Source organism: Tinamus guttatus, unplaced genomic scaffold (genome assembly GCF_059628265.1).
Source record: "Tinamus guttatus ecotype Peru unplaced genomic scaffold, ASM5962826v1 Tinamus_guttatus_pri_ptg000254l, whole genome shotgun sequence".
NCBI lineage: Eukaryota > Metazoa > Chordata > Aves > Tinamiformes > Tinamidae > Tinamus > Tinamus guttatus.
The window spans coordinates 1,241,746-1,268,854 of record NW_028288788.1 but is presented as its reverse complement, the minus strand read 5'-3'; the positions used below and the strand labels follow the sequence as shown (position 1 = coordinate 1,268,854).

General features: G+C 53.3%; 1 protein-coding gene across 1 annotated transcript in view; it reads left to right on the top strand.

Annotated features, from left to right (window-relative positions):
- Window positions 1-27,109, top strand: part of MUC16 (mucin 16, cell surface associated) — a 65,870-nt gene that overhangs the window by 36,836 nt on the left and 1,925 nt on the right. Inside the window, exons 19-95 of the mRNA XM_088526823.1 lie at window positions 31-173; window positions 287-354; window positions 608-780; window positions 896-922; window positions 1,174-1,316; window positions 1,426-1,493; window positions 1,747-1,919; window positions 2,099-2,128; window positions 2,313-2,455; window positions 2,565-2,632; window positions 2,886-3,058; window positions 3,174-3,200; window positions 3,452-3,594; window positions 3,704-3,771; window positions 4,025-4,197; window positions 4,313-4,339; window positions 4,591-4,733; window positions 4,843-4,910; window positions 5,164-5,336; window positions 5,452-5,478; window positions 5,730-5,872; window positions 5,986-6,053; window positions 6,307-6,479; window positions 6,595-6,621; window positions 6,873-7,015; window positions 7,129-7,196; window positions 7,450-7,622; window positions 7,738-7,764; window positions 8,016-8,158; window positions 8,272-8,339; window positions 8,593-8,765; window positions 8,881-8,907; window positions 9,159-9,301; window positions 9,411-9,478; window positions 9,732-9,904; window positions 10,020-10,046; window positions 10,298-10,440; window positions 10,554-10,621; window positions 10,874-11,046; window positions 11,162-11,188; window positions 11,440-11,582; window positions 11,696-11,763; window positions 12,017-12,189; window positions 12,305-12,331; window positions 12,583-12,725; window positions 12,839-12,906; window positions 13,159-13,331; window positions 13,447-13,473; window positions 13,725-13,867; window positions 13,981-14,048; window positions 14,301-14,473; window positions 14,589-14,615; window positions 14,867-15,009; window positions 15,119-15,186; window positions 15,439-15,611; window positions 15,727-15,753; window positions 16,005-16,147; window positions 16,261-16,328; window positions 16,582-16,754; window positions 16,870-16,896; window positions 17,148-17,290; window positions 17,400-17,467; window positions 17,721-17,893; window positions 18,009-18,035; window positions 18,287-18,429; window positions 18,543-18,610; window positions 18,864-19,036; window positions 19,152-19,178; window positions 19,430-19,572; window positions 19,686-19,753; window positions 20,007-20,179; window positions 20,552-20,582; window positions 22,137-22,315; window positions 22,973-23,031; window positions 23,147-23,214; window positions 23,604-23,776; window positions 24,242-24,455. Of these exons, the coding sequence (XP_088382949.1) occupies window positions 31-173; window positions 287-354; window positions 608-780; window positions 896-922; window positions 1,174-1,316; window positions 1,426-1,493; window positions 1,747-1,919; window positions 2,099-2,128; window positions 2,313-2,455; window positions 2,565-2,632; window positions 2,886-3,058; window positions 3,174-3,200; window positions 3,452-3,594; window positions 3,704-3,771; window positions 4,025-4,197; window positions 4,313-4,339; window positions 4,591-4,733; window positions 4,843-4,910; window positions 5,164-5,336; window positions 5,452-5,478; window positions 5,730-5,872; window positions 5,986-6,053; window positions 6,307-6,479; window positions 6,595-6,621; window positions 6,873-7,015; window positions 7,129-7,196; window positions 7,450-7,622; window positions 7,738-7,764; window positions 8,016-8,158; window positions 8,272-8,339; window positions 8,593-8,765; window positions 8,881-8,907; window positions 9,159-9,301; window positions 9,411-9,478; window positions 9,732-9,904; window positions 10,020-10,046; window positions 10,298-10,440; window positions 10,554-10,621; window positions 10,874-11,046; window positions 11,162-11,188; window positions 11,440-11,582; window positions 11,696-11,763; window positions 12,017-12,189; window positions 12,305-12,331; window positions 12,583-12,725; window positions 12,839-12,906; window positions 13,159-13,331; window positions 13,447-13,473; window positions 13,725-13,867; window positions 13,981-14,048; window positions 14,301-14,473; window positions 14,589-14,615; window positions 14,867-15,009; window positions 15,119-15,186; window positions 15,439-15,611; window positions 15,727-15,753; window positions 16,005-16,147; window positions 16,261-16,328; window positions 16,582-16,754; window positions 16,870-16,896; window positions 17,148-17,290; window positions 17,400-17,467; window positions 17,721-17,893; window positions 18,009-18,035; window positions 18,287-18,429; window positions 18,543-18,610; window positions 18,864-19,036; window positions 19,152-19,178; window positions 19,430-19,572; window positions 19,686-19,753; window positions 20,007-20,179; window positions 20,552-20,582; window positions 22,137-22,315; window positions 22,973-23,031; window positions 23,147-23,214; window positions 23,604-23,776; window positions 24,242-24,455 (8,098 nt within the window). The remainder of the gene's footprint in view (window positions 1-30; window positions 174-286; window positions 355-607; window positions 781-895; window positions 923-1,173; window positions 1,317-1,425; window positions 1,494-1,746; window positions 1,920-2,098; window positions 2,129-2,312; window positions 2,456-2,564; window positions 2,633-2,885; window positions 3,059-3,173; window positions 3,201-3,451; window positions 3,595-3,703; window positions 3,772-4,024; window positions 4,198-4,312; window positions 4,340-4,590; window positions 4,734-4,842; window positions 4,911-5,163; window positions 5,337-5,451; window positions 5,479-5,729; window positions 5,873-5,985; window positions 6,054-6,306; window positions 6,480-6,594; window positions 6,622-6,872; window positions 7,016-7,128; window positions 7,197-7,449; window positions 7,623-7,737; window positions 7,765-8,015; window positions 8,159-8,271; window positions 8,340-8,592; window positions 8,766-8,880; window positions 8,908-9,158; window positions 9,302-9,410; window positions 9,479-9,731; window positions 9,905-10,019; window positions 10,047-10,297; window positions 10,441-10,553; window positions 10,622-10,873; window positions 11,047-11,161; window positions 11,189-11,439; window positions 11,583-11,695; window positions 11,764-12,016; window positions 12,190-12,304; window positions 12,332-12,582; window positions 12,726-12,838; window positions 12,907-13,158; window positions 13,332-13,446; window positions 13,474-13,724; window positions 13,868-13,980; window positions 14,049-14,300; window positions 14,474-14,588; window positions 14,616-14,866; window positions 15,010-15,118; window positions 15,187-15,438; window positions 15,612-15,726; window positions 15,754-16,004; window positions 16,148-16,260; window positions 16,329-16,581; window positions 16,755-16,869; window positions 16,897-17,147; window positions 17,291-17,399; window positions 17,468-17,720; window positions 17,894-18,008; window positions 18,036-18,286; window positions 18,430-18,542; window positions 18,611-18,863; window positions 19,037-19,151; window positions 19,179-19,429; window positions 19,573-19,685; window positions 19,754-20,006; window positions 20,180-20,551; window positions 20,583-22,136; window positions 22,316-22,972; window positions 23,032-23,146; window positions 23,215-23,603; window positions 23,777-24,241; window positions 24,456-27,109) is intronic.

The following is a 27,109-nucleotide window of genomic DNA, read 5'->3' as shown; positions in this document are numbered from 1 at the left end:
CATTTCATTCCCCATCTGTGCTCCTTGCAGCTGCCATGCCAACACAGACACCACCTCCCACCCTCGACCGTCTCACCGTCAACTTCACCATCACCAATCTCCCCTACGACTCCAACCTGGCCGTTCCTCACTCGGCCAAGCTCAACACAACGCAGCGAGTCATGAGCACCCTGGTAAGCAGCCCACCTCTCTGTCAGTCACGGCCATGAGTCCTGTGGTCCTCGTGCGATTTCTGGCCTGTGGCCACAGGACAATGGCTCAACTGGGCATCACTTCCTCTTTGCAGCTCAACAAGCTTCTAAATGAATCCAGCATCGGCCCTGCTTTCATTAAATGTGAACCCACAGCTTTCAGGTACGGTGCCGGGCCCAACAGACTCCCTTGATGGGCCCCAGGACGTGCCATGCTGTGTCTTTCTCGACGGCGTTTGCTCTGTGGAGAGGACTTTGTCCCTCTTGTCCTGTCATGTCTCTGATTGCTCCTCCTCTGTTCGGCCTCTGGGCTCTGGAGGGTGGAAGCCGGGGGTCTAACGGACTCTAGCTTCTGACGAGAAAGAGCTGAGAGAGTATGCGCAAGAGGAGCTGAGGCGTCGCCTTGCATTTTCCAGGCCTGCGAGGCAAGGGGACAACACACAGGTGGACGCTGTCTGCACGTACCGCAACGACTCCTCCGGCCCGCCCTTGGACAGGGTGGCTCTTTACCACGAAGTGAGCAACAAGACCCAAGGCATCACGCAGCTGGGGCCCTACAGCCTGGACAAGGACAGCCTCTACGTCAATGGTAAGCACCAAGGCCTGCCCCGCTCTTCTGCTCTCCTGCAGCAGACCTTCTTTCTCAGCAGCCTTCCCCGCTGCCTGTTGCCAGCTCCAGCTCATGACTGTCTCTCTCTTTGCAGGTTACAACGAGCAGCCAGTCCGCCCATGTGAGTAGCGTTCAAGGGAGGTCGGGCATCAAACAGGGGTGCATTTCTCACAGGTCTTCACTGCCTGGTTGAGGCACGTGTGGGCCAAGGCTGCTGATGCCTGTTGGGAAATGCGCAGCCTGCTGAACCGCCACCTCAAGACCTGCTCCATGAAGGGGGCATGGCAGTTTGGAGAGCTTTGCCTGTCTCCTCCCAAAGCCTTGACACGCTGGCTCTTGTGCCATTTCATTCCCCATCTGTGCTCCTTGCAGCTGCCATGCCAACACAGACACCACCTCCCACCCTCGACCGTCTCACCGTCAACTTCACCATCACCAATCTCCCCTACGACTCCAACCTGGCCGTTCCTCACTCGGCCAAGCTCAACACAACGCAGCAAGTCATGAGCACCCTGGTAAGCAGCCCACCTCTCTGTCACGGCCATGAGTCCTGTGGTCCTTGTGCGATTTCTGGCCTGTGGCCACAGGGCAATGGCTCAACTGGGCATCGCTTCCTCTTTGCAGCTCAACAAGCTTCTAAAGGAATCCAGCATCGGCCCTGCTTTCCTTAAATGTGAACCCACAGCTTTCAGGTACGGTGCCGGGCCCAACAGACTCCCTTGATGGGTCCCAGGACGTGCCATGCTGTGTCTTTCTCGACGGCGTTTGCTCTGCGGAGAGGACCTTGTCCCTCTTGTCCTGTCATGTCTCTGATTGCTCCTCCTCTGTTCAGCCTCTGGGCTCTGGAGGGCGGAAGCCGGGGGTCTAACGGACTCTAGCTTCTGAGGAGAAAGAGCTGAGAGAGTATGCGCAAGAGGAGCTGAGGTGTCGCCTTGCATTTTCCAGGCCTGCGAGGCAAGGGGACAACACACAGGTGGACGCTGTCTGCACGTACCGCAACGACTCCTCCGGCCCGCCCTTGGACAGGGTGGCTCTTTACCACGAAGTGAGCAACAAGACCCAAGGCATCACGCAGCTGGGGCCCTACAGCCTGGACAAGGACAGCCTCTACGTCAATGGTAAGCACCAAGGCCTGCCCCGCTCTTCTGCTCTCCTGCAGCAGACCTTCTTTCTCAGCAGCCTTCTCCGCTGCCTGTTGCCAGCTCCAGCTCATGACTGTCTCTCTCTTTGCAGGTTACAACGAGCAGCCAGTCCGCCCATGTGAGTAGCGTTCAAGGGAGGTCGGGCATCAAACAAGGGTGCATTTCTCACAGGTCTTCACTGCCTGGTTGAGGCATGTGTGGGCCAAGGCTGCTGATGCCTGTTGGGAAATGCGCAGCCTGCTGAACCGCCACCTCAAGACCTGCTCCATGAAGAGGGCATGGCAGTTTGGAGAGCTTTGCCTGTCTCCTCCCAAAGCCTTGACACGCTGGCTCTTGTGCCATTTCATTCCCCATCTGTGCTCCTTGCAGCTGCCATGCCAACACAGACACCACCTCCCACCCTTGACCGTCTCACCGTCAACTTCACCATCACCAATCTCCCCTACGACTCCAACCTGGCCGTTCCTCACTCGGCCAAGCTCAACACAACGCAGCGAGTCATGAGCACCCTGGTAAGCAGCCCACCTCTCTGTCACGGCCATAAGTCCTGTGGTCCTCGTGCGATTTCTGGCCTGTGGCCACAGGGCAATGGCTCAACTGGGCATCGCTTCCTCTTTGCAGCTCAACAAGCTTCTAAAGGAATCCAGCATCGGCCCTGCTTTCGTTAAATGTGAACCCACAGCTTTCAGGTACGGTGCCGGGCCCAACAGACTCCCTTGATGGACCCCAGGACGTGCCATGCTGTGTCTTTCTCGACGGCGTTTGCTCTGCGGAGAGGACCTTGTCCCTCTTGTCCTGTCATGTCTCTGATTGCTCCTCCTCTGTTCGGCCTCTGGGCTCTGGAGGGTGGAAGCCGGGGGTCTAACGGACTCTAGCTTCTGAGGAGAAAGAGCTGAGAGAGTATGCGCAAGAGGAGCTGAGGCGTCGCCTTGCATTTTCCAGGCCTGCGAGGCAAGGGGACAACACACAGGTGGACGCTGTCTGCACGTACCGCAACGACTCCTCCGGCCCGCCCTTGGACAGGGTGGCTCTTTACCACGAAGTGAGCAACAAGACCCAAGGCATCACGCAGCTGGGGCCCTACAGCCTGGACAAGGACAGCCTCTACGTCAATGGTAAGCACCAAGGTTTGCCCCGCTCTTCTGCTCTCCTGCAGCAGACCTTCTTTCTCAGCAGCCTTCCCCGCTGCCTGTTGCCAGCTCCAGCTCATGACTGTCTCTCTCTTTGCAGGTTACAACGAGCAGCCAGTCCGCCCATGTGAGTAGCGTTCAAGGGAGGTCGGGCATCAAACAGGGGTGCATTTCTCACAGGTCTTCACTGCCTGGTTGAGGCACGTGTGGGCCAAGGCTGCTGATGCCTGTTGGGAAATGCGCAGCCTGCTGAACTGCCACCTCAAGACCTGCTCCATGAAGGGGGCATGGCAGTTTGGAGAGCTTTGCCTGTCTCCTCCCAAAGCCTTGACACGCTGGCTCTTGTGCCATTTCATTCCCCATCTGTGCTCCTTGCAGCTGCCATGCCAACACAGACACCACCTCCCACCCTCGACCGTCTCACCGTCAACTTCACCATCACCAATCTCCCCTACGACTCCAACCTGGCCGTTCCTCACTCGGCCAAGCTCAACACAACGCAGCGAGTCATGAGCACCCTGGTAAGCAGCCCACCTCTCTGTCACGGCCATGAGTCCTGTGGTCCTCGTGCGATTTCTGGCCTGTGGCCACAGGGCAATGGCTCAACTGGGCATCGCTTCCTCTTTGCAGCTCAACAAGCTTCTAAAGGAATCCAGCATCGGCCCTGCTTTCGTTAAATGTGAACCCACAGCTTTCAGGTACGGTGCCGGGCCCAACAGACTCCCTTGATGGGTCCCAGGACGTGCCATGCTGTGTCTTTCTCGACGGCGTTTGCTCTGCGGAGAGGACCTTGTCCCTCTTGTCCTGTCATGTCTCTGATTGCTCCTCCTCTGTTCGGCCTCTGGGCTCTGGAGGGTGGAAGCCGGGGGTCTAACGGACTCTAGCTTCTGAGGAGAAAGAGCTGAGAGAGTATGCGCAAGAGGAGCTGAGGCGTCGCCTTGCATTTTCCAGGCCTGCGAGGCAAGGGGACAACACACAGGTGGACGCTGTCTGCACGTACCGCAACGACTCCTCCGGCCCGCCCTTGGACAGGGTGGCTCTTTACCACGAAGTGAGCAACAAGACCCAAGGCATCACGCAGCTGGGGCCCTACAGCCTGGACAAGGACAGCCTCTACGTCAATGGTAAGCACCAAGGCCTGCCCCGCTCTTCTGCTCTCCTGCAGCAGACCTTCTTTCTCAGCAGCCTTCCCCGCTGCCTGTTGCCAGCTCCAGCTCATGACTGTCTCTCTCTTTGCAGGTTACAACGAGCAGCCAGTCCGCCCATGTGAGTAGCGTTCAAGGGAGGTCGGGCATCAAACAGGGGTGCATTTCTCACAGGTCTTCACTGCCTGGTTGAGGCACGTGTGGGCCAAGGCTGCTGATGCCTGTTGGGAAATGCGCAGCCTGCTGAACCGCCACCTCAAGACCTGCTCCATGAAGGGGGCATGGCAGTTTGGAGAGCTTTGCCTGTCTCCTCCCAAAGCCTTGACACGCTGGCTCTTGTGCCATTTCATTCCCCATCTGTGCTCCTTGCAGCTGCCATGCCAACACAGACACCACCTCCCACCCTCGACCGTCTCACCGTCAACTTCACCATCACCAATCTCCCCTACGACTCCAACCTGGCCGTTCCTCACTCGGCCAAGCTCAACACAACGCAGCGAGTCATGAGCACCCTGGTAAGCAGCCCACCTCTCTGTCACGGCCATGAGTCCTGTGGTCCTCGTGCGATTTCTGGCCTGTGGCCACAGGGCAATGGCTCAACTGGGCATCGCTTCCTCTTTGCAGCTCAACAAGCTTCTAAAGGAATCCAGCATCGGCCCTGCTTTCGTTAAATGTGAACCCACAGCTTTCAGGTACGGTGCCGGGCCCAACAGACTCCCTTGATGGGTCCCAGGACGTGCCATGCTGTGTCTTTCTCGACGGCGTTTGCTCTGCGGAGAGGACCTTGTCCCTCTTGTCCTGTCATGTCTCTGATTGCTCCTCCTCTGTTCGGCCTCTGGGCTCTGGAGGGTGGAAGCCGGGGGTCTAACGGACTCTAGCTTCTGACGAGAAAGAGCTGAGAGAGTATGCGCAAGAGGAGCTGAGGCGTCGCCTTGCATTTTCCAGGCCTGCGAGGCAAGGGGACAACACACAGGTGGACGCTGTCTGCACGTACCGCAACGACTCCTCCGGCCCGCCCTTGGACAGGGTGGCTCTTTACCACGAAGTGAGCAACAAGACCCAAGGCATCACGCAGCTGGGGCCCTACAGCCTGGACAAGGACAGCCTCTACGTCAATGGTAAGCACCAAGGCCTGCCCCGCTCTTCTGCTCTCCTGCAGCAGACCTTCTTTCTCAGCAGCCTTCCCCGCTGCCTGTTGCCAGCTCCAGCTCATGACTGTCTCTCTCTTTGCAGGTTACAACGAGCAGCCAGTCCGCCCATGTGAGTAGCGTTCAAGGGAGGTCGGGCATCAAACAGGGGTGCATTTCTCACAGGTCTTCACTGCCTGGTTGAGGCACGTGTGGGCCAAGGCTGCTGATGCCTGTTGGGAAATGCGCAGCCTGCTGAACCGCCACCTCAAGACCTGCTCCATGAAGGGGGCATGGCAGTTTGGAGAGCTTTGCCTGTCTCCTCCCAAAGCCTTGACACGCTGGCTCTTGTGCCATTTCATTCCCCATCTGTGCTCCTTGCAGCTGCCATGCCAACACAGACACCACCTCCCACCCTCGACCGTCTCACCGTCAACTTCACCATCACCAATCTCCCCTACGACTCCAACCTGGCCGTTCCTCACTCGGCCAAGCTCAACACAACGCAGCGAGTCATGAGCACCCTGGTAAGCAGCCCACCTCTCTGTCAGTCACGGCCATGAGTCCTGTGGTCCTCGTGCGATTTCTGGCCTGTGGCCACAGGGCAATGGCTCAACTGGGCATCGCTTCCTCTTTGCAGCTCAACAAGCTTCTAAAGGAATCCAGCATCGGCCCTGCTTTCGTTAAATGTGAACCCACAGCTTTCAGGTACGGTGCCGGGCCCAACAGACTCCCTTGATGGGTCCCAGGACGTGCCATGCTGTGTCTTTCTCGACGGCGTTTGCTCTGCGGAGAGGACCTTGTCCCTCTTGTCCTGTCATGTCTCTGATTGCTCCTCCTCTGTTCGGCCTCTGGGCTCTGGAGGGTGGAAGCCGGGGGTCTAACGGACTCTAGCTTCTGACGAGAAAGAGCTGAGAGAGTATGCGCAAGAGGAGCTGAGGCGTCGCCTTGCATTTTCCAGGCCTGCGAGGCAAGGGGACAACACACAGGTGGACGCTGTCTGCACGTACCGCAACGACTCCTCCGGCCCGCCCTTGGACAGGGTGGCTCTTTACCACGAAGTGAGCAACAAGACCCAAGGCATCACGCAGCTGGGGCCCTACAGCCTGGACAAGGACAGCCTCTACGTCAATGGTAAGCACCAAGGCCTGCCCCGCTCTTCTGCTCTCCTGCAGCAGACCTTCTTTCTCAGCAGCCTTCCCCGCTGCCTGTTGCCAGCTCCAGCTCATGACTGTCTCTCTCTTTGCAGGTTACAACGAGCAGCCAGTCCGCCCATGTGAGTAGCGTTCAAGGGAGGTCGGGCATCAAACAGGGGTGCATTTCTCACAGGTCTTCACTGCCTGGTTGAGGCACGTGTGGGCCAAGGCTGCTGATGCCTGTTGGGAAATGCGCAGCCTGCTGAACCGCCACCTCAAGACCTGCTCCATGAAGGGGGCATGGCAGTTTGGAGAGCTTTGCCTGTCTCCTCCCAAAGCCTTGACACGCTGGCTCTTGTGCCATTTCATTCCCCATCTGTGCTCCTTGCAGCTGCCATGCCAACACAGACACCACCTCCCACCCTCGACCGTCTCACCGTCAACTTCACCATCACCAATCTCCCCTACGACTCCAACCTGGCCGTTCCTCACTCGGCCAAGCTCAACACAACGCAGCGAGTCATGAGCACCCTGGTAAGCAGCCCACCTCTCTGTCAGTCACGGCCATGAGTCCTGTGGTCCTCGTGCGATTTCTGGCCTGTGGCCACAGGGCAATGGCTCAACTGGGCATCGCTTCCTCTTTGCAGCTCAACAAGCTTCTAAAGGAATCCAGCATCGGCCCTGCTTTCGTTAAATGTGAACCCACAGCTTTCAGGTACGGTGCCGGGCCCAACAGACTCCCTTGATGGGTCCCAGGACGTGCCATGCTGTGTCTTTCTCGACGGCGTTTGCTCTGCGGAGAGGACCTTGTCCCTCTTGTCCTGTCATGTCTCTGATTGCTCCTCCTCTGTTCGGCCTCTGGGCTCTGGAGGGTGGAAGCCGGGGGTCTAACGGACTCTAGCTTCTGACGAGAAAGAGCTGAGAGAGTATGCGCAAGAGGAGCTGAGGCGTCGCCTTGCATTTTCCAGGCCTGCGAGGCAAGGGGACAACACACAGGTGGACGCTGTCTGCACGTACTGCAACGACTCCTCCGGCCCGCCCTTGGACAGGGTGGCTCTTTACCACGAAGTGAGCAACAAGACCCAAGGCATCACGCAGCTGGGGCCCTACAGCCTGGACAAGGACAGCCTCTACGTCAATGGTAAGCACCAAGGCCTGCCCCGCTCTTCTGCTCTCCTGCAGCAGACCTTCTTTCTCAGCAGCCTTCCCCGCTGCCTGTTGCCAGCTCCAGCTCATGACTGTCTCTCTCTTTGCAGGTTACAACGAGCAGCCAGTCCGCCCATGTGAGTAGCGTTCAAGGGAGGTCGGGCATCAAACAGGGGTGCATTTCTCACAGGTCTTCACTGCCTGGTTGAGGCACGTGTGGGCCAAGGCTGCTGATGCCTGTTGGGAAATGCGCAGCCTGCTGAACCGCCACCTCAAGACCTGCTTCATGAAGGGGGCATGGCAGTTTGGAGAGCTTTGCCTGTGTCCTCCCAAAGCCTTGACACGCTGGCTCTTGTGCCATTTCATTCCCCATCTGTGCTCCTTGCAGCTGCCATGCCAACACAGACACCACCTCCCACCCTCGACCGTCTCACCGTCAACTTCACCATCACCAATCTCCCCTACGACTCCAACCTGGCCGTTCCTCACTCGGCCAAGCTCAACACAACGCAGCGAGTCATGAGCACCCTGGTAAGCAGCCCACCTCTCTGTCAGTCACGGCCATGAGTCCTGTGGTCCTCGTGCGATTTCTGGCCTGTGGCCACAGGGCAATGGCTCAACTGGGCATCGCTTCCTCTTTGCAGCTCAACAAGCTTCTAAAGGAATCCAGCATCGGCCCTGCTTTCGTTAAATGTGAACCCACAGCTTTCAGGTACGGTGCCGGGCCCAACAGACTCCCTTGATGGGTCCCAGGACGTGCCATGCTGTGTCTTTCTCGACGGCGTTTGCTCTGCGGAGAGGACCTTGTCCCTCTTGTCCTGTCATGTCTCTGATTGCTCCTCCTCTGTTCGGCCTCTGGGCTCTGGAGGGTGGAAGCCGGGGGTCTAACGGACTCTAGCTTCTGACGAGAAAGAGCTGAGAGAGCATGCGCAAGAGGAGCTGAGGCGTCGCCTTGCATTTTCCAGGCCTGCGAGGCAAGGGGACAACACACAGGTGGACGCTGTCTGCACGTACCGCAACGACTCCTCCGGCCCGCCCTTGGACAGGGTGGCTCTTTACCACGAAGTGAGCAACAAGACCCAAGGCATCACGCAGCTGGGGCCCTACAGCCTGGACAAGGACAGCCTCTACGTCAATGGTAAGCACCAAGGCCTGCCCCGCTCTTCTGCTCTCCTGCAGCAGATCTTCTTTCTCAGCAGCCTTCCCCGCTGCCTGTTGCCAGCTCCAGCTCATGACTGTCTCTCTCTTTGCAGGTTACAACGAGCAGCCAGTCCGCCCATGTGAGTAGCGTTCAAGGGAGGTCGGGCATCAAACAGGGGTGCATTTCTCACAGGTCTTCACTGCCTGGTTGAGGCACGTGTGGGCCAAGGCTGCTGATGCCTGTTGGGAAATGCGCAGCCTGCTGAACCGCCACCTCAAGACCTGCTCCATGAAGGGGGCATGGCAGTTTGGAGAGCTTTGCCTGTCTCCTCCCAAAGCCTTGACACGCTGGCTCTTGTGCCATTTCATTCCCCATCTGTGCTCCTTGCAGCTGCCATGCCAACACAGACACCACCTCCCACCCTCGACCGTCTCACCGTCAACTTCACCATCACCAATCTCCCCTACGACTCCAACCTGGCCGTTCCTCACTCGGCCAAGCTCAACACAACGCAGCGAGTCATGAGCACCCTGGTAAGCAGCCCACCTCTCTGTCACGGCCATAAGTCCTGTGGTCCTCGTGCGATTTCTGGCCTGTGGCCACAGGGCAATGGCTCAACTGGGCATCGCTTCCTCTTTGCAGCTCAACAAGCTTCTAAAGGAATCCAGCATCGGCCCTGCTTTCGTTAAATGTGAACCCACAGCTTTCAGGTACGGTGCCGGGCCCAACAGACTCCCTTGATGGGTCCCAGGACGTGCCATGCTGTGTCTTTCTCGACGGCGTTTGCTCTGCGGAGAGGACCTTGTCCCTCTTGTCCTGTCATGTCTCTGATTGCTCCTCCTCTGTTCGGCCTCTGGGCTCTGGAGGGTGGAAGCCGGGGGTCTAACGGACTCTAGCTTCTGACGAGAAAGAGCTGAGAGAGTATGCGCAAGAGGAGCTGAGGCGTCGCCTTGCATTTTCCAGGCCTGCGAGGCAAGGGGACAACACACAGGTGGACGCTGTCTGCACGTACCGCAACGACTCCTCCGGCCCGCCCTTGGACAGGGTGGCTCTTTACCACGAAGTGAGCAACAAGACCCAAGGCATCACGCAGCTGGGGCCCTACAGCCTGGACAAGGACAGCCTCTACGTCAATGGTAAGCACCAAGGCCTGCCCCGCTCTTCTGCTCTCCTGCAGCAGACCTTCTTTCTCAGCAGCCTTCCCCGCTGCCTGTTGCCAGCTCCAGCTCATGACTGTCTCTCTCTTTGCAGGTTACAACGAGCAGCCAGTCCGCCCATGTGAGTAGCGTTCAAGGGAGGTCGGGCATCAAACAGGGGTGCATTTCTCACAGGTCTTCACTGCCTGGTTGAGGCACGTGTGGGCCAAGGCTGCTGATGCCTGTTGGGAAATGCGCAGCCTGCTGAACCGCCACCTCAAGACCTGCTCCATGAAGGGGGCATGGCAGTTTGGAGAGCTTTGCCTGTCTCCTCCCAAAGCCTTGACACGCTGGCTCTTGTGCCATTTCATTCCCCATCTGTGCTCCTTGCAGCTGCCATGCCAACACAGACACCACCTCCCACCCTCGACCGTCTCACCGTCAACTTCACCATCACCAATCTCCCCTACGACTCCAACCTGGCCGTTCCTCACTCGGCCAAGCTCAACACAACGCAGCGAGTCATGAGCACCCTGGTAAGCAGCCCACCTCTCTGTCAGTCACGGCCATGAGTCCTGTGGTCCTCGTGCGATTTCTGGCCTGTGGCCACAGGGCAATGGCTCAACTGGGCATCGCTTCCTCTTTGCAGCTCAACAAGCTTCTAAAGGAATCCAGCATCGGCCCTGCTTTCGTTAAATGTGAACCCACAGCTTTCAGGTACGGTGCCGGGCCCAACAGACTCCCTTGATGGGTCCCAGGACGTGCCATGCTGTGTCTTTCTCGACGGCGTTTGCTCTGCGGAGAGGACCTTGTCCCTCTTGTCCTGTCATGTCTCTGATTGCTCCTCCTCTGTTCGGCCTCTGGGCTCTGGAGGGCGGAAGCCGGGCTCTAACGGACTCTAGCTTCTGAGGAGAAAGAGCTGAGAGAGTATGCGCAAGAGGAGCTGAGGCGTCGCCTTGCATTTTCCAGGCCTGCGAGGCAAGGGGACAACACACAGGTGGACGCTGTCTGCACGTACCGCAACGACTCCTCTGGCCCGCCCTTGGACAGGGTGGCTCTTTACCACGAAGTGAGCAACAAGACCCAAGGCATCACGCAGCTGGGGCCCTACAGCCTGGACAAGGACAGCCTCTACGTCAATGGTAAGCACCAAGGCCTGCCCCGCTCTTCTGCTCTCCTGCAGCAGACCTTCTTTCTCAGCAGCCTTCCCCGCTGCCTGTTGCCAGCTCCAGCTCATGACTGTCTCTCTCTTTGCAGGTTACAACGAGCAGCCAGTCCGCCCATGTGAGTAGCGTTCAAGGGAGGTCGGGCATCAAACAGGGGTGCATTTCTCACAGGTCTTCACTGCCTGGTTGCGGCACGTGTGGGCCAAGGCTGCTGATGCCTGTTGGGAAATGCGCAGCCTGCTGAACCGCCACCTCAAGACCTGCTCCATGAAGGGGGCATGGCAGTTTGGAGAGCTTTGCCTGTCTCCTCCCAAAGCCTTGACACGCTGGCTCTTGTGCCATTTCATTCCCCATCTGTGCTCCTTGCAGCTGCCATGCCAACACAGACACCACCTCCCACCCTCGACCGTCTCACCGTCAACTTCACCATCACCAATCTCCCCTACGACTCCAACCTGGCCGTTCCTCACTCGGCCAAGCTCAACACAACGCAGCGAGTCATGAGCACCCTGGTAAGCAGCCCACCTCTCTGTCAGTCACGGCCATGAGTCCTGTGGTCCTCGTGCGATTTCTGGCCTGTGGCCACAGGGCAATGGCTCAACTGGGCATCGCTTCCTCTTTGCAGCTCAACAAGCTTCTAAAGGAATCCAGCATCGGCCCTGCTTTCGTTAAATGTGAACCCACAGCTTTCAGGTACGGTGCCGGGCCCAACAGACTCCCTTGATGGGTCCCAGGACGTGCCATGCTGTGTCTTTCTCGACGGCGTTTGCTCTGCGGAGAGGACCTTGTCCCTCTTGTCCTGTCATGTCTCTGATTGCTCCTCCTCTGTTCAGCCTCTGGGCTCTGGAGGGTGGAAGCCGGGGGTCTAACGGACTCTAGCTTCTGACGAGAAAGAGCTGAGAGAGTATGCGCAAGAGGAGCTGAGGCGTCGCCTTGCATTTTCCAGGCCTGCGAGGCAAGGGGACAACACACAGGTGGACGCTGTCTGCACGTACCGCAACGACTCCTCCGGCCCGCCCTTGGACAGGGTGGCTCTTTACCACGAAGTGAGCAACAAGACCCAAGGCATCACGCAGCTGGGGCCCTACAGCCTGGACAAGGACAGCCTCTACGTCAATGGTAAGCACCAAGGCCTGCCCCGCTCTTCTGCTCTCCTGCAGCAGACCTTCTTTCTCAGCAGCCTTCCCCGCTGCCTGTTGCCAGCTCCAGCTCATGACTGTCTTTCTCTTTGCAGGTTACAACGAGCAGCCAGTCCACCCATGTGAGTAGCGTTCAAGGGAGGTCGGGCATCAAACAGGGGTGCATTTCTCACAGGTCTTCACTGCCTGGTTGAGGCACGTGTGGGCCAAGGCTGCTGATGCCTGTTGGGAAATGCGCAGCCTGCTGAACCGCCACCTCAAGACCTGCTCCATGAAGGGGGCATGGCAGTTTGGAGAGCTTTGCCTGTCTCCTCCCAAAGCCTTGACACGCTGGCTCTTGTGCCATTTCATTCCCCATCTGTGCTCCTTGCAGCTGCCATGCCAACACAGACACCACCTCCCACCCTCGACCGTCTCACCGTCAACTTCACCATCACCAATCTCCCCTACGACTCCAACCTGGCCGTTCCTCACTCGGCCAAGCTCAACACAACGCAGCGAGTCATGAGCACCCTGGTAAGCAGCCCACCTCTCTGTCAGTCACGGCCATGAGTCCTGTGGTCCTCGTGCGATTTCTGGCCTGTGGCCACAGGGCAATGGCTCAACTGGGCATCGCTTCCTCTTTGCAGCTCAACAAGCTTCTAAAGGAATCCAGCATCGGCCCTGCTTTCGTTAAATGTGAACCCACAGCTTTCAGGTACGGTGCCGGGCCCAACAGACTCCCTTGATGGGTCCCAGGACGTGCCATGCTGTGTCTTTCTCGACGGCGTTTGCTCTGCGGAGAGGACCTTGTCCCTCTTGTCCTGTCATGTCTCTGATTGCTCCTCCTCTGTTCGGCCTCTGGGCTCTGGAGGGCGGAAGCCGGGCTCTAACGGACTCTAGCTTCTGAGGAGAAAGAGCTGAGAGAGTATGCGCAAGAGGAGCTGAGGCGTCGCCTTGCATTTTCCAGGCCTGCGAGGCAAGGGGACAACACACAGGTGGACGCTGTCTGCACGTACCGCAACGACTCCTCCGGCCCGCCCTTGGACAGGGTGGCTCTTTACCACGAAGTGAGCAACAAGACCCAAGGCATCACGCAGCTGGGGCCCTACAGCCTGGACAAGGACAGCCTCTACGTCAATGGTAAGCACCAAGGCCTGCCCCGCTCTTCTGCTCTCCTGCAGCAGACCTTCTTTCTCAGCAGCCTTCCCCGCTGCCTGTTGCCAGCTCCAGCTCATGACTGTCTCTCTCTTTGCAGGTTACAACGAGCAGCCAGTCCGCCCATGTGAGTAGCGTTCAAGGGAGGTCGGGCATCAAACAGGGGTGCATTTCTCACAGGTCTTCACTGCCTGGTTGAGGCACGTGTGGGCCAAGGCTGCTGATGCCTGTTGGGAAATGCGCAGCCTGCTGAACCGCCACCTCAAGACCTGCTCCATGAAGGGGGCATGGCAGTTTGGAGAGCTTTGCCTGTCTCCTCCCAAAGCCTTGACACGCTGGCTCTTGTGCCATTTCATTCCCCATCTGTGCTCCTTGCAGCTGCCATGCCAACACAGACACCACCTCCCACCCTCGACCGTCTCACCGTCAACTTCACCATCACCAATCTCCCCTACGACTCCAACCTGGCCGTTCCTCACTCGGCCAAGCTCAACACAACGCAGCGAGTCATGAGCACCCTGGTAAGCAGCCCACCTCTCTGTCAGTCACGGCCATGAGTCCTGTGGTCCTCGTGCGATTTCTGGCCTGTGGCCACAGGGCAATGGCTCAACTGGGCATCGCTTCCTCTTTGCAGCTCAACAAGCTTCTAAAGGAATCCAGCATCGGCCCTGCTTTCGTTAAATGTGAACCCACAGCTTTCAGGTACGGTGCCGGGCCCAACAGACTCCCTTGATGGGTCCCAGGACGTGCCATGCTGTGTCTTTCTCGACGGCGTTTGCTCTGCGGAGAGGACCTTGTCCCTCTTGTCCTGTCATGTCTCTGATTGCTCCTCCTCTGTTCGGCCTCTGGGCTCTGGAGGGCGGAAGCCGGGCTCTAACGGACTCTAGCTTCTGAGGAGAAAGAGCTGAGAGAGTATGCGCAAGAGGAGCTGAGGCGTCGCCTTGCATTTTCCAGGCCTGCGAGGCAAGGGGACAACACACAGGTGGACGCTGTCTGCACGTACCGCAACGACTCCTCCGGCCCGCCCTTGGACAGGGTGGCTCTTTACCACGAAGTGAGCAACAAGACCCAAGGCATCACGCAGCTGGGGCCCTACAGCCTGGACAAGGACAGCCTCTACGTCAATGGTAAGCACCAAGGCCTGCCCCGCTCTTCTGCTCTCCTGCAGCAGACCTTCTTTCTCAGCAGCCTTCCCCGCTGCCTGTTGCCAGCTCCAGCTCATGACTGTCTCTCTCTTTGCAGGTTACAACGAGCAGCCAGTCCGCCCATGTGAGTAGCGTTCAAGGGAGGTCGGGCATCAAACAGGGGTGCATTTCTCACAGGTCTTCACTGCCTGGTTGAGGCACGTGTGGGCCAAGGCTGCTGATGCCTGTTGGGAAATGCGCAGCCTGCTGAACCGCCACCTCAAGACCTGCTCCATGAAGGGGGCATGGCAGTTTGGAGAGCTTTGCCTGTCTCCTCCCAAAGCCTTGACACGCTGGCTCTTGTGCCATTTCATTCCCCATCTGTGCTCCTTGCAGCTGCCATGCCAACACAGACACCACCTCCCACCCTCGACCGTCTCACCGTCAACTTCACCATCACCAATCTCCCCTACGACTCCAACCTGGCCGTTCCTCACTCGGCCAAGCTCAACACAACGCAGCGAGTCATGAGCACCCTGGTAAGCAGCCCACCTCTCTGTCACGGCCATGAGTCCTGTGGTCCTCGTGCGATTTCTGGCCTGTGGCCACAGGGCAATGGCTCAACTGGGCATCGCTTCCTCTTTGCAGCTCAACAAGCTTCTAAAGGAATCCAGCATCGGCCCTGCTTTCGTTAAATGTGAACCCACAGCTTTCAGGTACGGTGCCGGGCCCAACAGACTCCCTTGATGGGTCCCAGGACGTGCCATGCTGTGTCTTTCTCGACGGCGTTTGCTCTGCGGAGAGGACCTTGTCCCTCTTGTCCTGTCATGTCTCTGATTGCTCCTCCTCTGTTCGGCCTCTGGGCTCTGGAGGGCGGAAGCCGGGCTCTAACGGACTCTAGCTTCTGAGGAGAAAGAGCTGAGAGAGTATGCGCAAGAGGAGCTGAGGCGTCGCCTTGCATTTTCCAGGCCTGCGAGGCAAGGGGACAACACACAGGTGGACGCTGTCTGCACGTACCGCAACGACTCCTCTGGCCCGCCCTTGGACAGGGTGGCTCTTTACCACGAAGTGAGCAACAAGACCCAAGGCATCACGCAGCTGGGGTCCTACAGCCTGGACAAGGACAGCCTCTACGTCAATGGTAAGCACCAAGGCCTGCCCCGCTCTTCTGCTCTCCTGCAGCAGACCTTCTTTCTCAGCAGCCTTCCCCGCTGCCTGTTGCCAGCTCCAGCTCATGACTGTCTCTCTCTTTGCAGGTTACAACGAGCAGCCAGTCCGCCCATGTGAGTAGCGTTCAAGGGAGGTCGGGCATCAAACAGGGGTGCATTTCTCACAGGTCTTCACTGCCTGGTTGCAGCACGTGTGGGCCAAGGCTGCTGATGCCTGTTGGGAAATGCGCAGCCTGCTGAACCGCCACCTCAAGACCTGCTCCATGAAGGGGGCATGGCAGTTTGGAGAGCTTTGCCTGTCTCCTCCCAAAGCCTTGACACGCTGGCTCTTGTGCCATTTCATTCCCCATCTGTGCTCCTTGCAGCTGCCATGCCAACACAGACACCACCTCCCACCCTCGACCGTCTCACCGTCAACTTCACCATCACCAATCTCCCCTACGACTCCAACCTGGCCGTTCCTCACTCGGCCAAGCTCAACACAACGCAGCGAGTCATGAGCACCCTGGTAAGCAGCCCACCTCTCTGTCAGTCACGGCCATGAGTCCTGTGGTCCTCGTGCGATTTCTGGCCTGTGGCCACAGGGCAATGGCTCAACTGGGCATCGCTTCCTCTTTGCAGCTCAACAAGCTTCTAAAGGAATCCAGCATCGGCCCTGCTTTCGTTAAATGTGAACCCACAGCTTTCAGGTACGGTGCCGGGCCCAACAGACTCCCTTGATGGGTCCCAGGACGTGCCATGCTGTGTCTTTCTCGACGGCGTTTGCTCTGCGGAGAGGACCTTGTCCCTCTTGTCCTGTCATGTCTCTGATTGCTCCTCCTCTGTTCAGCCTCTGGGCTCTGGAGGGTGGAAGCCGGGGGTCTAACGGACTCTAGCTTCTGAGGAGAAAGAGCTGAGAGAGTATGCGCAAGAGGAGCTGAGGCGTCGCCTTGCATTTTCCAGGCCTGCGAGGCAAGGGGACAACACACAGGTGGACGCTGTCTGCACGTACCGCAACGACTCCTCCGGCCCGCCCTTGGACAGGGTGGCTCTTTACCACGAAGTGAGCAACAAGACCCAAGGCATCACGCAGCTGGGGCCCTACAGCCTGGACAAGGACAGCCTCTACGTCAATGGTAAGCACCAAGGCCTGCCCTGCTCTTCTGCTCTCCTGCAGCAGACCTTCTTTCTCAGCAGCCTTCCCCGCTGCCTGTTGCCAGCTCCAGCTCATGACTGTCTTTCTCTTTGCAGGTTACAACGAGCAGCCAGTCCGCCCATGTGAGTAGCGTTCAAGGGAGGTCGGGCATCAAACAGGGGTGCATTTCTCACAGGTCTTCACTGCCTGGTTGAGGCACGTGTGGGCCAAGGCTGCTGATGCCTGTTGGGAAATGCGCAGCCTGCTGAACCGCCACCTCAAGACCTGCTCCATGAAGGGGGCATGGCAGTTTGGAGAGCTTTGCCTGTCTCCTCCCAAAGCCTTGACACGCTGGCTCTTGTGCCATTTCATTCCCCATCTGTGCTCCTTGCAGCTGCCATGCCAACACAGACACCACCTCCCACCCTCGACCGTCTCACCGTCAACTTCACCATCACCAATCTCCCCTACGACTCCAACCTGGCCGTTCCTCACTCGGCCAAGCTCAACACAACGCAGCGAGTCATGAGCACCCTGGTAAGCAGCCCACCTCTCTGTCACGGCCATGAGTCCTGTGGTCCTCGTGCGATTTCTGGCCTGTGGCCACAGGGCAATGGCTCAACTGGGCATTGCTTCCTCTTTGCAGCTCAACAAGCTTCTAAAGGAATCCAGCATCGGCCCTGCTTTCGTTAAATGTGAACCCACAGCTTTCAGGTACGGTGCCGGGCCCAACAGACTCCCTTGATGGGTCCCAGGACGTGCCATACTGTGTCTTTCTCGACGGCGTTTGCTCTGCGGAGAGGACCTTGTCCCTCTTGTCCTGTCATGTCTCTGATTGCTCCTCCTCTGTTCGGCCTCTGGGCTCTGGAGGGTGGAAGCCGGGGGTCTAACGGACTCTAGCTTCTGACGAGAAAGAGCTGAGAGAGTATGCGCAAGAGGAGCTGAGGCGTCGCCTTGCATTTTCCAGGCCTGCGAGGCAAGGGGACAACACACAGGTGGACGCTGTCTGCACGTACCGCAACGACTCCTCCGGCCCGCCCTTGGACAGGGTGGCTCTTTACCACGAAGTGAGCAACAAGACCCAAGGCATCACGCAGCTGGGGCCCTACAGCCTGGACAAGGACAGCCTCTACGTCAATGGTAAGCACCAAGGCCTGCCCCGCTCTTCTGCTCTCCTGCAGCAGACCTTCTTTCTCAGCAGCCTTCCCCGCTGCCTGTTGCCAGCTCCAGCTCATGACTGTCTCTCTCTTTGCAGGTTACAACGAGCAGCCAGTCCGCCCATGTGAGTAGCGTTCAAGGGAGGTCGGGCATCAAACAGGGGTGCATTTCTCACAGGTCTTCACTGCCTGGTTGAGGCACGTGTGGGCCAAGGCTGCTGATGCCTGTTGGGAAATGCGCAGCCTGCTGAACCGCCACCTCAAGACCTGCTCCATGAAGGGGGCATGGCAGTTTGGAGAGCTTTGCCTGTCTCCTCCCAAAGCCTTGACACGCTGGCTCTTGTGCCATTTCATTCCCCATCTGTGCTCCTTGCAGCTGCCATGCCAACACAGACACCACCTCCCACCCTCGACCGTCTCACCGTCAACTTCACCATCACCAATCTCCCCTACGACTCCAACCTGGCCGTTCCTCACTCGGCCAACCTCAACACAACGCAGCGAGTCATGAGCACCCTGGTAAGCAGCCCACCTCTCTGTCAGTCACGGCCATGAGTCCTGTGGTCCTCGTGCGATTTCTGGCCTGTGGCCACAGGGCAATGGCTCAACTGGGCATCGCTTCCTCTTTGCAGCTCAACAAGCTTCTAAAGGAATCCAGCATCGGCCCTGCTTTCGTTAAATGTGAACCCACAGCTTTCAGGTACGGTGCCGGGCCCAACAGACTCCCTTGATGGGTCCCAGGACGTGCCATGCTGTGTCTTTCTCGACGGCGTTTGCTCTGCGGAGAGGACCTTGTCCCTCTTGTCCTGTCATGTCTCTGATTGCTCCTCCTCTGTTCAGCCTCTGGGCTCTGGAGGGTGGAAGCCGGGGGTCTAACGGACTCTAGCTTCTGACGAGAAAGAGCTGAGAGAGTATGCGCAAGAGGAGCTGAGGCGTCGCCTTGCATTTTCCAGGCCTGCGAGGCAAGGGGACAACACACAGGTGGACGCTGTCTGCACGTACCGCAACGACTCCTCCGGCCCGCCCTTGGACAGGGTGGCTCTTTACCACGAAGTGAGCAACAAGACCCAAGGCATCACGCAGCTGGGGCCCTACAGCCTGGACAAGGACAGCCTCTACGTCAATGGTAAGCACCAAGGCCTGCCCCGCTCTTCTGCTCTCCTGCAGCAGACCTTCTTTCTCAGCAGCCTTCCCCGCTGCCTGTTGCCAGCTCCAGCTCATGACTGTCTTTCTCTTTGCAGGTTACAACGAGCAGCCAGTCCGCCCATGTGAGTAGCGTTCAAGGGAGGTCGGGCATCAAACAGGGGTGCATTTCTCACAGGTCTTCACTGCCTGGTTGAGGCACGTGTGGGCCAAGGCTGCTGATGCCTGTTGGGAAATGCGCAGCCTGCTGAACCGCCACCTCAAGACCTGCTCCATGAAGGGGGCATGGCAGTTTGGAGAGCTTTGCCTGTCTCCTCCCAAAGCCTTGACACGCTGGCTCTTGTGCCATTTCATTCCCCATCTGTGCTCCTTGCAGCTGCCATGCCAACACAGACACCACCTCCCACCCTCGACCGTCTCACCGTCAACTTCACCATCACCAATCTCCCCTACGACTCCAACCTGGCCGTTCCTCACTCGGCCAAGCTCAACACAACGCAGCGAGTCATGAGCACCCTGGTAAGCAGCCCACCTCTCTGTCAGTCACGGCCATGAGTCCTGTGGTCCTCGTGCGATTTCTGGCCTGTGGCCACAGGGCAATGGCTCAACTGGGCATCGCTTCCTCTTTGCAGCTCAACAAGCTTCTAAAGGAATCCAGCATCGGCCCTGCTTTCGTTAAATGTGAACCCACAGCTTTCAGGTACGGTGCCGGGCCCAACAGACTCCCTTGATGGGTCCCAGGACGTGCCATGCTGTGTCTTTCTCGACGGCGTTTGCTCTGCGGAGAGGACCTTGTCCCTCTTGTCCTGTCATGTCTCTGATTGCTCCTCCTCTGTTCAGCCTCTGGGCTCTGGAGGGTGGAAGCCGGGGGTCTAACGGACTCTAGCTTCTGACGAGAAAGAGCTGAGAGAGTATGCGCAAGAGGAGCTGAGGCGTCGCCTTGCATTTTCCAGGCCTGCGAGGCAAGGGGACAACACACAGGTGGACGCTGTCTGCACGTACCGCAACGACTCCTCCGGCCCGCCCTTGGACAGGGTGGCTCTTTACCACGAAGTGAGCAACAAGACCCAAGGCATCACGCAGCTGGGGCCCTACAGCCTGGACAAGGACAGCCTTTATGTCAACGGTAAGTTTTTTTTTTTCCTCTTTTTCTTTCTTATGTTTTTAACTATTTCTTTGCATAGTTATTTTTAAGTGTTGTATTTGAAGCCATATTATCTTGTTCCTCTGAGATATAATACTCCCGTATTCTTTTTAGGACCCTGGAGTTTTAGTTATTCATGCTGGGAAGCAGCGATTTTATCCTTGTAGTAATAATGGCACCACTTCTGAATGTTATTCCTCATTCAATATGTAGCTGACTTCAAAACAACGGTTCCCTGTAGTATTGCAAGAAGTAACTGGTTTGAAATAGGATATATTTTCCTTCTATGGAGTCTGTCATCTGTACAAGTGTCTCTGAACTAGCAACCTAATCCTTATTTCCTTCTTTTTACAGATTACCATGACGCCATTGTTGTGCCCTGTAAGTACTTTAAGCGATTATAAAGGGATCATGCCTTCATCTCTCTGTACAAGCAATACAGAGATGAATTCCTGATGTAGCTCTTCCCTTTTTTGTCTCTTTTCACTTTACTAGAAGTAATAATATGTTGGACATGATTAACAGGGAGAACAATCTGCTACCAATTACAGTTGTTAACATAACACACTTCATTCAAATATTTCACAAAGCATTATTTCTTCCTGGAAAAAGACTTGAGTTAAATAAGAGCTTCTCCAGAGTTGTTACTGAATTAAATCTTATGCCCTGTATTACAAGAGATGTCAGAGGAGATGATATGAGGAGACCTGTTTGCAGAAAAACATAGCTACACCCACAGAAGGTTAGAGAGTAACTAGTGTTGACATGCTGTTCCAAAAGCAGCTTTAGAAAATGAAAAGGCCAGAGATTCAAAGACCTACATGGAGTATCAAGCTAGTGTGCTTAGGGATTTTTTACTGAGTAGGTTAAAAGGTGAGATCAAGTTAACTTCAGTTCCTCAACTGAAGTTTTTAGATACATGTTTAGAGCCTGATCAGCTAGGAGTGGCTTTCTATAACAATCTAGGTGAGGTGTAGAGCCTTCAGCTGCTCTACAGCTAATGTTCCACACTGCTGCTGGCATCATCATTACCACTCCATGCTGTGTTCAGTGTAGTACACATCTCTTCCAGCAGAAAGAAACTGTTGAATCTGTTAAAGACAGGAAGTAAAAAAAAAAAAAAAAAAAAAAAAAGTGTTTGCTTTCTATTCAAAACACAATTTTGTGCCTTTTTTTTTTTTCCAGCAACATCTCCAGTTCCTCCTTTCGCAAGGATAAAACATTTCACAATGAACTTCACAATAACCAATCTTCTTTACAGACCAGCCCTAGGAAACCCAAATTCTAAAAAATTCAATGCTACAAAAAACAGTCTGACATATCTGGTGAGCATCAGTAAGGTTCTTCCTGTGGCTGTTTAGCGTATTTCTTTTTATTATATTTTCACTGATTTTTTATTTTTTATTTTTTGGATAGCTTGACCGTGTGCTGAAGAACACCAGCATTAGCCCTGCTTACACTGGTTGCACAGTGCTGACACTAAGGTATGGGACATGTCCTTGAGGACAATGGGAATTCAAATTTTAATTTTGGCTGACAACAGGATTATACAGAGATCTTTGAATAGGATTATACAGAGAGCATGTAATTCCTTTCTGCTTCCACTTCTTCCTAACTTGATAGATTCTGTTAAACTCTTGAGAGTACTGAGAAAAATGATGGGGCAGAGGGTTCACACATAAGTTCTTTTGCATTAGCTAAAAAGTCTAATGCAACTAATTTTATATCCAGTTCAGTTAAATCATAAGAACACTGTTCTAATGGTATAAAACAGAATGAATACTGCATTTCTAAAATTTGATGGCATGATTTCTTAAAATAGTGTTGTTTTACAGTATTTTAAAAAGAAATTCAATTCAACAGTAGCTACTGTGCAAGCAAATTCAAACACACACATGCAGGTGCCATTGAGGCTGTAAGTAAACATGTTAATTTCCAGATCTTTGAAGAACAGAGAGGACACTAGCATGGATGCGGTCTGCACATACAGAACCAACACAACCACGACCACTACTAAATTTGACCGAGTCATGGTTTATCGTGAACTCAGCAATATGACCGCTAGCTGCACTAAGCTTGGACCCTACGAGCTGGATGCAGCCAGCTTCTATGTTAACGGTAAGGGGGATCCTTTGACTGCTAATTTGGTAGTAGCTGGATGGAGAAACTGAATAAACACATAACCACAGAAACAACAGTAGTACCTACATGTCTTGTCTCAGTCACTGAGTTGTGTTTGAACGTTTCACCTGATTTCTGTATACCACCAGTATGTATTTCTAAGCAACGACATGTATTTTCCTCATTGCAGTCTTCACTATTATAACACCACCCTGTGTTTAGTATTTCATTTGTTTAATAAATTCACACAGGGACTGGTTCTGGTGATTCATTCTCCAGTCATCTGTTATCCCCTCTTCTCTTTCATTCTCTAAATGTATCATGCTCTTATGTAACGATTCTCTTGCATTTCCTTTCCAGGTTATAATGAACCACTTGAGAGACTGTGTAAGTGTTTTGTCACTCATTCCTGTGAAAGCTGTCAAAGGAGTAGTGCACTCAGAAAATGAGAGGGGAATAGATTCTTGAAATCTGCTAGCCTTGAAATTTGCTAGTATTGGGAATCTTTTTTAAAGAGAATTTGGCTTTTTATATAGCTAAGTTCATAATCCTTCTCCTCTTTGATTGTAGCTCTGAGCTCAACAACCAAACCAAGTCCCATATCCAGGCATTTCACGCTTAATTTCACCCTAATCAACCTTCCATACACCGCAGACCTGGAAATACCGAGTACCCGCAGGTTTATTTCTACAGAGAAAGTTATTAACTATTATGTAAGTCTGGCTCTGGTTATGACCAGTTTGTATTATGCTGATGGCTTGTTCTATTTGCATTAAATTCAGGACAAACTTTTAAATTCTCTTTATTTTTTTTTTCTTCTCCTGACAGCTTAATCCTCTTTTTAAGAGAAGCAGCATAGGCCCTGTCTACACAGGATGTAGAGTGATGAGATTCAGGTAAGAATCTTAAAAGGAAGGTAACCCTACCACTATCTGCTTTTATACACCATAGACTGGTAGTTACTATAATTCTTATGCCAAAAATGGATGCTAGGAACACCTTCTTGTCCATCTGTCTTGCTTTCTCTATCTATCAGAATTATAGCTTAAAAAGGTCAAAAATCTATCCTCTACATGTGCCCAATAAGTAAACGAACAAACTTTTCCTTGCTGAAAAAGTATTTTTGCATGTAGACGTTGCTACCACAGTTCTTTAATATCTTCTCAAAGAATTAGGAGATTGATTGTGCTAATAGCTTTCCCACTCATAAATTACACAAAGCATTCTGTAACATTCTTTAAGCATCAACAGTATCCCTAACAATGCATCTGACATTTCTGCATAGGTCTGTGAAAGACAGCGATGACACTAGCCTAGACGCTGTCTGCAGCTACAAAAACAACAGCAGCATTGCCACCTTTGACAGAGAAAAGGTTTATGAAGAGCTGAGCAACATGACAAAAGGTGTCACCAAACTAGGGCACTACAGCTTGGAGAAGAACAGCCTGTATGTCAATGGTAAGTATCTGTAAATAAAATCAAAATACCACTTTGGAGTCACTCGGGGTGGAAAAGTGAGGAGCGAGCCTCATTAGGGTTTGAGACTTAATGTAGTTTTCCTCTGGATTATTGGGATTCCACAGCTTTTGGCGTTATGACATAACCAAGCCCTTTTGAAGGAACCCTTAAATCACAAATTCCATATGAGAAAGAACATCTTTACTGTGAGGATGACAGAGCACTGGAACAGGCTGCCCAGAGAGGTTGTGAAGTCTCCTTCTCCGGAAACCTTCAAAACCCTCCTGGATGCCACCCTGTGCCACATGCTGTAGGTGTCCCTTCATGAGCAGGGAAGTTGGACTAGATGATCTCCAGAGGTCCCTTCCAACCTCAACCATTCTGTAATTCTGTGATAATTCCCTTTTTGTATTCATATAAACTAAATGAGGATCTAGGCATATTGCATTTGTGGTGTGTGTATAGAGCTGATGCAAAAAGTTATAGTCAATTTTTTTTTTTATTTAGGTTTCCACCTCACAGGTATCACTAGAAAGCCTGCCTTAAGTGAAGGTCCAGCCAAATTGGGCTACAAATTCAGCTTTAGAATAATTAACGAAAATCTAACTAACCCAGACTCCCAGTCATCAGAATACAAAGCTGCAGTGGAAAGCATCAGTAACAAGGTAAGGAGCCTGCTGTTCACAAATCACTGTAACTGCACCATATAATCAGTGTCTGAACACTAATACCTTCCACCTCAGAGATCAGCATAAATGTAACTCATTGGAGAAAGTCCAGTGCAGGTCCTCTTCAGCACCAATCCACTAAACTATCAATCTGCTAGTCACCTGCCCTAACGAGGCAGGTTTTGGGGGTTTGGGTGTTGTTTCTTCTTCTTCTCTTAAAGCCATAATCAAATCCTTTTCACATGAAGCCATTCCATATTTTGAGTTCTGAATCTGTTTCGTCCATGGAATACGAATCAAGATAACAGCTACAGACAGCAGAAAACACGCTTTAATAACAACTCAAATAAGGGCCACCAAGTTGGAAGTCAGATTCCAGCACAAGAAGGCATATTCTGAAATAAAAGCCATCTCCCATGATGATGGGAGATGCCTGATTAGCAGAAAAAAACTTTTTTTTTTTCCCCGAAAGTTAGAGGCCCTCTTGCTGCCCTGAAGCATCCACCATGAGGTCCAGAACTCTAATATTAAAATAAGATTTTTATTTCAGATGAACCAACTATATCATCAGAGCCACCTGCAGAATTACTTCCAAAACTGCACTGTCACAAAGCTGAGGTTTGTTATGCAATTTGATTTTGAATTTTATTTTCCAAAGACTATCCAAGTCATTTGCAGGCTTCCTGGAGTTCATCAGAGATGTTGTTCTGGCTTGGTGGGCATTGACCGTTGTCACTGCTGCACAGCTGACACTGAATATTTTAGAGGATCTTAAGTATACTTTAGAACTGAAGCTTTTATTCAGTTTCAAACAGGATTTTTATATGGATTTAGGGGGATTTTGGCAGTCTATTAGGCCTCTTCAAATGTCCCTGTAATTACTAATTGCTATGAGCAATCTTATCACAAGAATCAAGAATGAAGACTGAATGGTGACGATGCAAACTCCCCCATCCTCTTTCAGATGAAGGCTCTGCAGGGTATTAAAGGGATGTTGGGTATATCTAATGTCCTGCTCTAGATGGAAAAGAATTTGGACAAGAAACCTTACAGCAAGACAAAATTTTAGAAGAAAGTACTGATCATTCATTCTATACATGCAGCATATTTATTACCTAAGTTTGCACAGAGAAGAGGTAGTGGTACTCCATTTGCCATACCCGGCCTAAAGAAAAGCCCCAGTCTATTCCACATCTCTCAGTAGCACCACATTAGATAAAATACTAACACACAGAAATCAGAAGCCCCTAGGAAACTGTCCCATGTGAAGAGGCACGCTGATCATCAGATAGCCCAGTTATTTCAGAGCCTCTGTTTCTCTCTCCACAGGATTGGATCCATAGTGGTCGACTGCAGGTGCTTCTTCCAGCCAGATCCCAGCATCAACAGGGTTGTGGTTGAAAGGGCTTTTCAGGATGGGACTTCACGTGAAACTGGGCTATGGCTGGGAAGCAGTTACCAGCTGGAAGGATTCTCAATAGACAGTATGTAAAGCTCACAGAAGAACATAAATGCCTGGTTTCTGCCCAGTTTAAACCATTTTGTCATGGCATACTCAGAATTACCAACTTTCTGGTCTGTTGATGGGTAGGGGCACTATGTTCCCCCAACTGAATCACTGAACTCAAGCCAGTATTGGGCTCCTCCTTTGCCAGATTCAGTCTGGGTTAGTCCAGTCCTTGAGTTCACAGTTTCAGGGGTTATTATATACTAGAACAAGGAAGCAATAACTACTTATTATAATTTCTAAAGTCTGTTCATGGCTCAGAGTTTGCTTTTTTTTCCCCCCCCAGATGTACATGTTCACAAAGAAAGCACTAGTCTGATAAATTGCTGAAGAACATAGAATGTAGATTGCACTGGGATCTGACACCCCTTTGAAAGCTGTTTCTCTCCTAAGACTTTGTGTTTTTCCCAACCTAAAGTTCACCAAGCAACACTGATTTGCATAAAAGCCTCTGTTTCTCTTTGCTAGAATTTATATTCCACATTTCCCCTTTATCTCCAGACTTAGAACTAGCAATCGAGGCAGCAACTCAGAGAGCACCCCTGCAATCCCAGACAGGAAACTTCAGATTAAACTTCATTATCACCAACCTTCACTACTCTCCAGAACTGCAAAGCTCCACATCTCAGATGTTCCAAGTGAACAAGGAGAAGATTGAAAAGGAGGTAAAAACAAATAACAATAGCTTGGACTGATTTCTCTGTTAAGTTTAAAGATATATCACATTCACTCATTTTGCTTAATTTTGTTTGATCCCATCAGCTGGAAGTATTCAGAACTAGCAGCCTGAAGGATTACTTCGTTGGTTGTACTGTTGAGAGCTTTGGGTATGTCCTGCCCCATAGGCAGTTTTTCTCCTGTCCTAACAGAATATTTAGCAGAAATGGCACTATGAGCTGCAGCATGATGTTTATGCCTCAGTGACATCTTTGTTTAATGACACATAGGAGACACCTTCTCTCACTCTCAGTTTTACCTTTACCGCAGAACGTTTATGTCCAAATAGTAGGCGTTTGTGTGTTTTTCACTGCATTAGCAAAACTATTTTCAAGTATAAGCAAATAAGTAAAACAAGTGATCTCATTATCTCACTTATTCAAACAAACTAAAACTCAAATAGAATAGAAAACAACCACAAGAACTGATCAGCTTGAGTAC